Source organism: Xiphias gladius, chromosome 23 (genome assembly GCF_016859285.1).
Source record: "Xiphias gladius isolate SHS-SW01 ecotype Sanya breed wild chromosome 23, ASM1685928v1, whole genome shotgun sequence".
Lineage (NCBI taxonomy): Eukaryota > Metazoa > Chordata > Actinopteri > Istiophoriformes > Xiphiidae > Xiphias > Xiphias gladius.
In genome coordinates this window covers 20,874,095-20,885,618 of record NC_053422.1, presented here as the reverse complement: position 1 = coordinate 20,885,618, position 11,524 = coordinate 20,874,095, and the positions used below count along the sequence as shown (strand labels likewise).

At 41.3% G+C, this 11,524-nt stretch overlaps 2 protein-coding genes across 2 annotated transcripts; one reads left to right on the top strand and one right to left on the bottom strand.

Annotated features, from left to right (window-relative positions):
• The first annotated feature begins 865 nt into the window (after positions 1-865).
• On the top strand, positions 866-3,556 carry insb (preproinsulin b). Its single transcript, XM_040120267.1, has 3 exons — positions 866-1,177; positions 2,502-2,704; positions 3,411-3,556. The coding sequence occupies exons 2-3, from the start codon at positions 2,515-2,517 to the stop codon at positions 3,554-3,556; spliced, it is 336 nt and encodes a 111-aa protein (XP_039976201.1). The 5' UTR covers positions 866-1,177; positions 2,502-2,514.
• A 351-nt stretch (positions 3,557-3,907) lies between these two features.
• Positions 3,908-11,422, bottom strand: hmmr (hyaluronan-mediated motility receptor (RHAMM)). Its single transcript, XM_040120266.1, has 19 exons — positions 11,214-11,422; positions 10,839-10,937; positions 10,646-10,731; positions 10,455-10,532; positions 10,124-10,312; positions 9,935-10,021; positions 9,670-9,781; positions 9,503-9,568; positions 9,188-9,261; positions 9,006-9,076; positions 8,557-8,924; positions 8,306-8,454; positions 7,978-8,213; positions 6,604-6,804; positions 5,842-6,516; positions 5,634-5,706; positions 4,811-4,987; positions 4,483-4,645; positions 3,908-4,352 (listed from the first exon to the last, which is right to left on the bottom strand). Exons 1-19 carry the CDS (start codon positions 11,257-11,259, stop codon positions 4,336-4,338), a joined length of 2,967 nt encoding a protein of 988 aa, XP_039976200.1. The 5' UTR covers positions 11,260-11,422; the 3' UTR covers positions 3,908-4,335.
• Positions 11,423-11,524: the final 102 nt, after the last annotated feature.

Below are 11,524 nucleotides of genomic sequence, written 5' to 3'. Positions count from 1 at the left end.
CTCTACTGAGTGCCAGTCTAGTTTGATATAAAATTATAAAGGTGTCACCTCAAATCTAAATTTGGCCCACCCTCAGACAGGCACAGTAAAATTACAAAAGAACAGCTGTTGCGTATGACAAGAGATGAGTCAAAACCTATGCAATACAACAAAGCTTTTAAAGAAGACAAAAGACTAACCTTTTCTTGTAAGAAATACATTTATGATATATTGCATTTTGTAACACCATAGCTGTGTATTAGTAACGGTTTTCTTTTTTTAAATTGTTTTTGAGGGGATCAAACCACTCAGTATTAACACATCACAAATTATCTGTATATTTACAGTACATGCAAAGCTACATTGAAAATAGCTGTATAGAAACTAGCAACAACACAGCATACTCTTAAAATATAAGAATTCTAATTTCCATATGTCAGGGTAGCACAGTAGATTCAATACCACATCACAGCAAAGCTTCATTTCAGAACAGAAATGACATAACTACACTAATGCCCCATTATACACTGATGACCAACTCATAATCAATGCATCCAGTAAAGAGAAAACATGCCATTTCATTATTTACACTATACTAAAGATATTTGACTTAATAATAAAAAAAATATGTTTAAGACTGCATATTTTAATATTATATTTTGTAAAATTTCTAACAAATAGTTGTGTTTTTTCTGATTTGTAAAGATAGAGGGATAAACAAACAGATTTTTTCTCATAAGTCATTACTTGTTTAGACAGCTCCATCTTACAAACACCACTAGTGGTCACTAGTAAGCCTGGAAGTCCTCTAATCTACAATATGTGATCAGAGCATGGCATATGGTGTCTGTCAGCATGTGAACCTTGCCAGTCAGGCCACCACACAGCAGGGGTTGAAATGGGTATCATTCTGGGTGACTGCCTCCTCAACTTTATTCCAACTCTGCTGCTGGTCTACACTCAGTTAAATGACTTAGCGCCACTCAAGACCAGATCAACATGCTTACAGGTCACGGAGTTAATGTGAGGACCTTAGCGTTTTCCGCTGAGGCTGACAAAGGCCAGGTGGAGGTGGGGAGTTATAACGGAGAAAGGTAGCCAAGTGGAGATGTTCTCTGTACCTGTATAGTCCTATAGGCCTAGGCCCTTTTCATCTGTAACACCAAGCTGCTCTGCTGCACCGAGGCCTCCAACACAGGTAAGCTAGTTTCTCTACATTCCCTCAAGATTTAAAATTTATGTGTATAATACCCAGGATGAAAGTAAAGAGTAGCGCAAGCAGGGATCTATAATTCAACCAATCTGCTGTGCCAAGGACCCTGGCATACAGCCAAGAGGGATAGGAGTGGCGGGCTAGATAAAGCGCTCTGCCAATGTTGTAATGCCTGGCACAGGTGCATTGTTAAAGACACTGTTAAAATGATTCATTTTCAATCCAATAATCTGCAGTACACTATAAGATGTCCACAAAAGGTCTAGATAGCTTCTAAATGACTGCTAAATATGTTTTTCACCTTGAAACAGGAGCTGAACTTCAAACCTAGGAGGATATCCATCACAAATGGGATTTCACTAATAACACTAATAGCAATTCTGTAATCTTGGACAGTAAATTCCCCACTCTTGAGCACTATAGCTGCTAAACTGGACAGCAAGGTGGGGACTGACCTTGAAAATACACTGACAGTATCCACAAGGCTGATTAAGAGACGTCGGCAGTCTTTCTAGTTTCTAACAGATGGTGCTAAGATAAAATAAGGCTCACCTGCAGATAAAAGTAAAGCAAAAGTAAATCAAAAATAAAATCAATTTTCAATTTACTTCAATGTGAGCTGTGTGGAAACAACATTAAACATAACCTTGGATGGCTGATGTCTAAAATTCTGTTTGCAGATCTGAACTATGAAACGCCCGACATGAGAGACAGCATAGTGTCCAGTCTTAGACGTATAATTAGCACATCACCTCAGTAAAGACCGGCTTGATGACCATCTAGTTCATCAAGATGTAATTTTGAGCGCATCCATTTTTTAATCTATAATTTTGCATGCTTAGGCTTGTGCAAATTTTTAAGATTTAGAGACTTTGAGTCAGATATCATCCAATGACTTTTCTACACTCTTTGCTGCAGTGTTTCATCCTGGCCTTTGATTTCCAATGAAAGAATTAATTATTCAGTTTTCTGCTCACTTCAAAGCCCTGACTTTGAGTTGGGGTATTGCTGTTTGCCGTCTATGTTGTCTCTGTGCTATTTGCTCTCAAGGCCTGAAGCCAACTGGTAGAATTTCACAGGAACACCGCAAAACATCTGTATCTAGAAATATTAAAACACATTGGTCTTGTAATACTTGAGTGTCATCGAGAAAGATCAGATTTGAACACCAAATCATCCCTTAGCTTTCAACCATTGGGCCCTGAAGGTGTTAAGTATTGATAGATGGATTTAGTCTAACTCTTTGTCTTTGAAACATAACATAATAAAAATTTTATGTGTGAACTTTTCTTTTTGTGCTCTGGACAAGAGGTCTTCCTCCTATGGCCAGGGTACCTTGGGCAGTGTCCGTAATGCTACTGCTGGTGCTCTACTCCCATGGGGTGTCCTCGGCCCCCATCCAGCACCTGTGTGGCTCCCACCTGGTGGACGCCCTCTACTTCGTATGTGGAGAACGGGGCTTTTTCTACAGTCCAAACCGACACCAAAAGCGGGATCTGGAACATCTGCTCGGTAAGGCGTCGTTAACTCAGAACAATTGTGACTTCTGTTATTTGACTTTTGTAAAATAAGTTCTAACTGTCCCCTTGATGAAGGGATTTCAGAAAGGAACAGCATGACATTGCCCCAAGAACTATGGCAGGCTTTGTGTCTCCTCGCTCTCTGCCCACCATGTTCAAAGTTCAGACTAACTAATAAGTAAGAATGCCAGTTTGGATGCTAGCTGGAGGAAAGATATTTAGGGACGACATGCTGGAAACTACTGAACTAAATCTATGTATTTATCTGAACCATCATTAGTGTGCAAAGTCTCTCCCAGCCTTTTAAATTCAGTGGGGTAGCCTGGCTTTTGGTTTCTTATTGTGGCTTTCAACATCTATGATGTGACAAATCCAATAAACACAAATCTTGTGAAAACCCCAAATTCCTCATTAAGTTGTTCCCAAACTGCATTATTTGGATCTTCTGCCTCAAAGATTCTTTTGATGTTTTGAAGTTAACTTTAGAGGTGTAAGCTATGATATGGCTCTGCTGGAACTCTGTCATATCTTCTCTTGAAGTAGACCCTAACAAGACTAAATGGATTGGGGAGATCAGATTACGTAGTCATTAAGTCTCTATTAAAGTGTGAACAGTCTAAACGGTAGTTTGAGGAACTGGAGGTTTGCACTGCAGCAGGATTTAGCACACAGCTATGGAAACTTTCTCCACTTCAAAGGGTTCCTGTCTAAAAGGGCCAGACGGGAGCAGCGGCTGTGGAGGGCTCTGTCTGACCGTGATGAGCCCAAGGTGAAGAGAGGCATCGTGGAGCAGTGCTGCCATACGCCGTGCAGCATTTACCACCTAGAGGGCTACTGCGACTGACTCGCCACTCCGCAACTAGCACCACTCATAGCTTGTAAAAAGGTCCCGAAGTCAATTTCTGGCCCGATACTTGCTGGCTATGTCTTATCAGCTGAAGAAAATAAAGCTTCATGACCCATAACCCAAGGCTCCTCTCTGCAAAGATGTGAATTTGTGTTCTTTGTAGCTGGCATATAGTGTGGATGAAGCATGCGTGGCAATAGCCTTTTGCTGTTTTACTACCTGTGGCTACAGTCCTAGAGTGCACTCTACTGGCTGAGGACTGACACAGTCAAGAAGACCCTAGCAACAAAAGCTTTTTACACAACATTTTTACATTTGGGGAGTAAATAAATCTTAGTAACACTTATGTTTAAGAAGAGTATTAAAATGTCTTTATTTACAAAGAATTAAAGTTTATAAAGAGCTATTCCACATGAAATAGTTAATGGTTCTACTGCCCTAAGATTTCTAAGAAGGTTACAAAGATAAAATTCCAAAATATATTTAACGGTAAAATGCATCTTACATTTTTATGCCGACAACATTTTTGTGATCTGAATTGTGAGCACTTAAGACATGCATCCATCTATGTCCTCATTATTTTCACACACTGCTCCTGTACACACACACATTTCTTTTTAAAAATCAAAAAAAGATAAATCTTCAGGCTCTTTATGGAAGAATTTGGAATATGGTTAACACGTGTTAGAGGTTGGTAGGTATTCAGAAGACCAAACCTTAGAAATGAAATCTGTCAGCCAATTAGTTGTCAGTTCTTGTTTGGCAGAAGAGCTCCATTAGTCATAATGATTCCCTGACAAAAACAAACAAAGAATTAGGCTTCCACACAAAAAAAGATGAAAATCATCAACAAAAATGATTCAATTCTTATCTCTTATCTTGTCATATAGGGTGTTGCAGTGAGGGGTCAGTTTACTGCTTACCTTCTTGAAGAGGTTCAGTTGCTTCAGTTTGCCTGTTCTCCTTATCATGTTGGAAAGCTTTGCTGGGATCAAACCTGCGGCGAGAAGCACTGGGGAGCTTTGACTTCAGCTGCTCCAGATCACTCTTCTGCCGGCTCACCTGGGAGCGAAGCTTAGACACCTCCTACACACCCACACAAAGACACAGACACAGACACACACAAAGACACAGACACACACGCACGCACATGCAGACACAAAAAAGAGGGATGAAGAACAAGCCCTTGAGCTTGAGACAAAATGTGTGTGCGTGTTTTGGAAAGCAGACATTGCTGCTCTCATGTTTTACCTGTTTCAGGGAGATGTTCTCATCTTTCAGCTTTACCACATGTTTGATCTTCTGCTTCTGGTTCTGGTGGCCCAGCAGGCGAGCATAAGCATCAGCCAGCTTGTTTAACTCCTCCTGGTTTGCCCCATTCTCATTAAGTAGTGCATTTCGTTCTGCTGCAAATGCATCAAGCTGTTCCTATGGGCATACAACAACATCAACATTGAGAGGGTTCATACATTTATTAACTTAAACCGGCATGAACTGATTGTTTTGGCCACTTGGGGGCAGCGCAACAAAGTGTAAACAACAGTGACACACAACATTATCACCGTTATATGGCAAACATGTTAGCAAACAACTGTCCAAATTGAGCAGAGATTTGGATTTGTAGTTCTAGCCACCTGACTAATGTCCACAAATACATCTCTCCAACTGCTGAGGGAAAAATTCCAGCTCTTCACTATGTTCACCAGCTAGTTTGTCTGTCTGCTGTTTGGTGTGGAGCATGCAACGTACAGTGGGTCTCTCAGACTGGTTTTTGTTTTGTTTTTTCCTGAAAACAGCTGTGCTCTGGCTGGAGAGTGGTGAGATTGAATCAACACTGTGAAACTGCATTTCTTAAAACCAAAACTATGAGCTGAAAGACACTCAAATGCTCCTCAAAGCTAAGTAGAACAGTAGAAAGGTGATGATTGTGGTTTCATCACTAAGAGTGGCACCTTTCACATTAAACTTCTTTCCATTGTTAAGGCAAATTAATGATTAGTGCGGCTTTAAGGAAAGATGTTCTGGGATATCCTGAGATTTTACAATTTACTTAAGTGAAGTGGAAATGACTGACCTGGAAGGGCCTGACTTTAGCAAACAGCTCCTCATATTGTTGCCTCCAATGTTCTGTCTCTGAACTTGGGGAGCTTAGAAGATAGGAATGAGGAGTTAAAAGTTGCAAATCGACAACACAACAACAACAAACAACTCCAAAACACACACACTCTCTCTCTCTCACAAACACACGCACGCACACACACACACACACACCAAAAACTCACCTCCTCTCTTGTGCTTCAGTTATTTGTCTTTGGAGTTCCTGTCGCTGCTCCTCCATCTCCCACTGCAGTGTGACCTTCTCCTGAGTCAGTACTTCTACCTGCTCACACTGCAGGTGTTCCATAAGGTGTAATTTGGCCTGGAAGCTCAAACACTCTTGTTCAACATCATCTAGGCGAGACTGAAGCTGATTTCTCTCCTGTGTCGCCAAGTTCAGTTGATTTTCAAGAGCGAGCCTGGACTGGTCCTTTAGTTCTGCTTGAGACAGAAGACTCTTCTTTTCCTCGTCTACTCTCTCAAGAACTGCCTGTAGTCTGAGCACTTCTGACCTGAACTGCTGGTGGTCTCTCTTTTCAACCTCCAATGCTCTCCTTTCCTCCTGAAGGGTTGTCTGAATTTTAACTCTCTCTTTTCTTTCTTGTTGGAGCTGTTCCATTATTTCCTCTTTTTCCAGGCTGACCTCCTGTCGTAGTTTCTTTGCCTTTTCCTTCTCAATTTGGAGCTGAGTAACACTCTGACCTCTCTGTTCCTCTAGATATCCCAGAGCCTCTTCTTTCTCCTTTGTCTGCAGCTGTAGCTCCTGCTGTAGCTGACGGATCAGACCAGCGTGGTTCATCTCCATGGACTTCATCTCCTCATCTTTCTGTGCAAGGCAAGCCTGCACCTCCAGCAACATTCTATCAAGTCAAGGAAAAATGAAACATAAAAATGGTGGAAAAGTGACAATTACTTCACTAAAGACTGAAAGTGAATTTGAAGCATACTTTGCATTCTCCTCCTTTGCTTTTGCTTCAGCTAACTGTCTCTCCTGGTGCTCCTCTAATCCATTCCTCATTCTCTTGATCTCCTCTTCTTTCTGTTTAACCACTTTGTCGATTTCCTCCTCCATCTGCTGGGTCACTCTTGCTGCCTCCTCTTCCAGTTCTTTCTGTCTCTCCTCTGCTCCCTTCAGAGCCTCTTTGGCACTGAAAAGTAAGACAAGCAGTCTGCAATGCTTACACACTGACAGAATCTTAAACTAAATGCCAACACAAATCACAATGATTTTCCAGGAATACTGACACACAAGCGCTCAAATTTCCAACTCTGTGACAGTGCCTCCTATCTCGCTCAGTGAGCTTGTGTGTGCTTCTTGGAGTTCTCTCATGGCTGCTAAATGCTGCCACATCATTGCTCTTACTACAAATGAAAGGCACACATTTTGTATGTGTTAAAAGTAGGTATCTTGACTTTTCCACCCTATAACACATAGTTCACGATGTCATGGAAGTGATACAAGCATCATCGTAAGATTCCTATCTAACAGTTTTTTATTTTGTTTTTTTTCTAATATTTGATTGAGAGAAAAAATAATCTGCAGATATTTTGGAAATCAATAAATCATTTATGTCATTTTATAAGCAAAAAAGCCAAACAGGGTTTTGGAAAGCTGGTTCAACCAAACTAGACATTTCAAGGCATCATCCTGACCTCTGAGCAATTGTGATGGGGACTTTTCACTACTTTACCACATTTCATAGACTAACTAAACAACTAATCAATTAATCCAGAAAATAACTGCCAAATTCAGTTTTGAAATCACTGTTAGTTGAAGTCTTAGTTTCAAAACTGCCAACTTCAGTTTAAATTTGGCACAAGATATATGCTGATTGTCAAGCCTACTATTTTTTTCTCCTCATTATTTTCAGTCCGTCTCTACTCACAACTGTCTAATAAAAGCAAAAAAAACATGCTCTCCTCCAATTACCCTTGTTCTCGTCATATTCCAAAGACATGGTAGTGAGGTGACTTGCAAACTTGAAATTGCTCATACACAGATATAGACAGTGACCCACACTGTCTATGTCAAACCTGTGATGGACTGGCAACCTGTCAATTATTTTTCTCTACTTTAAACTCAGTGTATGCTCCGACGTGTTCCCAGCAGCCTGTGACTCTAAATAGTAACACAGTGATAACTACCAAAAAAAAAAAAAAAAAAACTTGTAGTGAGCAGGACATCTTCAATGTAAGTATGACTTTCAAACTACATCTTGATTCTTGTGTTGAAAATGTTTGGACATGTAAGTTTCACTTTTCCTGTTTTGTTCTGTAAACACTTTTTAATCAATCAGTTTATTTGGCCTTTGGACACTCACCCCTCCATCATTGCACTGGTATCACTCAGTTGTCTCTCCAGCTCATTGTTTTCCTCCTGCAACCTCTGGAGGGCCTCCTGACTTTTCTCCACCACCTCCTGCCTCGTCTGTTCCTGCTCCTCTAAGACAGCGAGCTCTCCCAGCACCTCCTCCAGCTCATCTTTTAACTGTCTAAACCGCTCCTCGGACTCCTCTCTCTCTTGCTCCACCAGCACAGACAGTGAGTCTACAAGCGCCTGTAGAAAATAGAAAACAGTACGTTATGGCTTAAGTGTCATTGCACTAATTTAAAAAGAATATGAAATGTAAGCGAAAACGTTTTTGTAACCTTTTCTTTCTCCAGTTCCTCAGTAAGAGCAGCATGTTCTTGCTGAAGCTGAATATAGCTCTGTTTCTCATCTCTTTTACTCTCCTTTAGCAAGTTGAGCTCTGTCTTTAACTCTTGTACTCTCTTCAGCCCCTCCTCCTGAGTCTTGCCTAAAACCAAACAACAAAGTACATACAATACATGCATCATATAACTGTCAATTAATTTTTGCAAAATAAATTAACATTGTAACAGGATCTTGGTAAACATACTTCTCTCTTCCTCAGAGAAAAGACACCGCTGTACAAGATGTGCCACTCTCTCATCCAGTTCCTTCTCCGTCCGTCTGAGCACCTCCCTTAGTCTGGCAAGCTCTGCCTCCTGCTGCCGGACTGTTGCTTGAGAGTTGTGAACTTCTTGGTTGGCCAACTTCATTTGCTCCTCCATGTCACTCACTGACCTCTGGGCAGACTTAAGCTTCATGTCTTGGTTCTCCAACCTCTTCTCCATCTCCCATAAGGAATCCTTGGACACCCGCATCTCTTGCTGGAATCTCTGTGCCTCCTTCTCATTATGTCTCAGCATATCTTGAGTGGTTTCTAGCTCAGTTGTGCGCTGCTCTAGTTTGGTTTCTAGTTGCCTGTGGAGAAGTGCCAAATGAGTGTCATGGTGTACAGTTGAGATCTAACTTGCTTGGAGGAATCATTAGGCATTTGCTTACTTTACTGTCTTCAGCTGAGAACCTGCAAAAGTGTTCTCCAGTGTGTTTTCTTGAAGCTTCAAGCGGAGATCCTACAAACACACAAATAGATCAAGCATTTCTTTCACAAAGTATGATTAAAATATGGAAGAAAGATGTCCACTTTTGGGTGATTATTTCATATAGGCCTTTTTTTAAAAAACCTGGATCTGGTCATTGGCTTCGTCCAGGTATCCCTGCACAACTCTGATCTCCTCCCTTAGCTCACGTATTACAGCTGGAAAACAACACAGAATTTTGGGTGGTAATAAGCAAGCAAACCCAAAAACACAAGCAGAACTTGTGTTACCTGCAACGTTCATGTTAGTTGTACATTAAGGGCAGTACTAGGGACATACATGCATCTTTATGGGCAGAATACAGGCCACAGATGTTGAAAATGTGTATTTTCCTTACAGTCACAGGTCAACATGAACAAAGGGTTGTAAAGAAAAAAACATGCCATACACAGAACTCACCATGTAACCTAGCATTCTCATTTTCCAGCTGTTCATTCTGGATTTTTGTCACTTGATGGAGGTCCTCTATAAAAAAAGTAAAAAAGTAAAAACACCGATTAGTTAATCTACATATGCTGGAAAACACATTTGTCTCCCTGGTAGCAATGTATGTACATAAATCTTACCCAAGTCTTTGTTCCTGTCCTTTAGAGCTGTGGCAGTAGCCCTGGCAGCTTGGAGGTCAGTTTCAAGCACCTTCAGATGGCCTTCAGTGTTAATCTGAAGGACACTTAACTCCTGGACATCCACGCACATGCAATATTATACATCAGCACAAACTAATGCATCTAAAATGTGTTCCTACACTGTTACTTAATGTTTAGCTGTGAATAAACCAAGATTGAAGAATTTTACAGAATAATGAAGGGAGTACGTGTACAGAGGTCATACCTTGTTTTTAACATCCAAAGTGTTCCTTGCTTCCATTAACTCCATTGTTAGTGAATTGATTCTCTTTTTTGTAGTGTCAGCAGAAACCTTTAAAAAAAAAAAAAAAAAACCTCAGTCACACTTTTCACACAGAACTTTACACATATATATATAAAAATAAACACAAGTAAGCATCAAAACCAAACACACCTTGTTTTTTAGGAACTCATTGACTTTCTTGAGCTCAGCCCGCTGTCTTTCAAGTGTTGTAACAGTGGCAGCGAGGCCTGTCCTCTCCCTGACTGCGGCCAGCAGCTTGGCCTCCCCCTTCTTCAGCTCCTCTTCCAGGGCCAGCAACCGACGATCCTGCTCTCCTCGCTGCTGCACCAGGGACCTTATCTGTAAGAATGCAAAGCTAAGTGTTTGACTCCCACAAAACAGAAGCAATTACGATGTTAACATCTGTTGGTTTTTTCAGAGTAACAGGAACCAACTACCAATAACATTTTGTGGTTAACCAATGACACAGGATGAAGTGTACCTCTTTCTCCAGGAGTTTCTGCTGTTTTCTTTCCATGGTCATGCCATTCTTCTCTTTCTTTACACTTGACCCTTCAACCTAAGTTTAGACAAGACATAAAAAATTGTGAGGCAGTTGTACGACAAGCAGATCTGTTTATTAAAAAGCCATATGATTGGCATTATTACATGCTGAAGTAACAGAAAACTTACAAGACCATCAACAGACAAAGTCCTACGGACAGGTGACACCAGGACATTTCTGGAAGGCGATGGTGGTGGCAGAGCAGCCCCAGCAGCTAGAGCCACAGGCAATGGAAATAAGTGGGGCAAGACATTAGGTTCTAGATTAGGTTATTTCTTTGTTTTCTTTCCTTGTTGTATTGTGCTTATCAGATTTACCCACCTGCCTTAAGAGGTCGGAATCGATCAGATTTGTCGAAGGACGCAGCTCCCTTGAGGTCCCCGGTTTTAATCTCATAGGACCCCGGTGGAGGGGCACAACCTTCCGCCAAAAGCACAACGTTGGCTAGGTTAGCGTCAAGCAAACACTGATGCTACTTATTTGTTAGCTCAAATGTCTAGCCTACCTGCTTGCTTTGTTTTTACTCGTTTCCAATCACTTAAGTGAACCTAACAGTATACTACACCGACAAAGTGTAACGTTTGCCGCCTACCTAACATACATCAGCTAACATAAGCTACTTACCGCTGAATAACTTCACCCAGGTGTATAATTTGCCGACATGCTACTAGCTATTAGCTTTTTGACGTTACTTACCTACGTGCTCGTTGAACCTTTTCAGAGGGGCTCTTGAAAAAGACATTTCTCAGCCAGTGTACGTACTGATTTTGAATTTCTAGCCGTATCGACAAGGCTGCAGCGCAGCTCCCGCTGACTCACCACAACAGACGCCCCACCGCTGAAATTTCAAAAATAACGTCAGACGTACGTTCACGTACGTGGGGCCAATGGGCATCCAGTCCCGGGTGACGCCGTCGCTCCCGTCCGTCATCGCCTCACATTTTCACTCCAACCTTTCTGCTAAACGAGTAATGGATTCAACTGTGTGTGTGTGTGTGTGTGTGTGT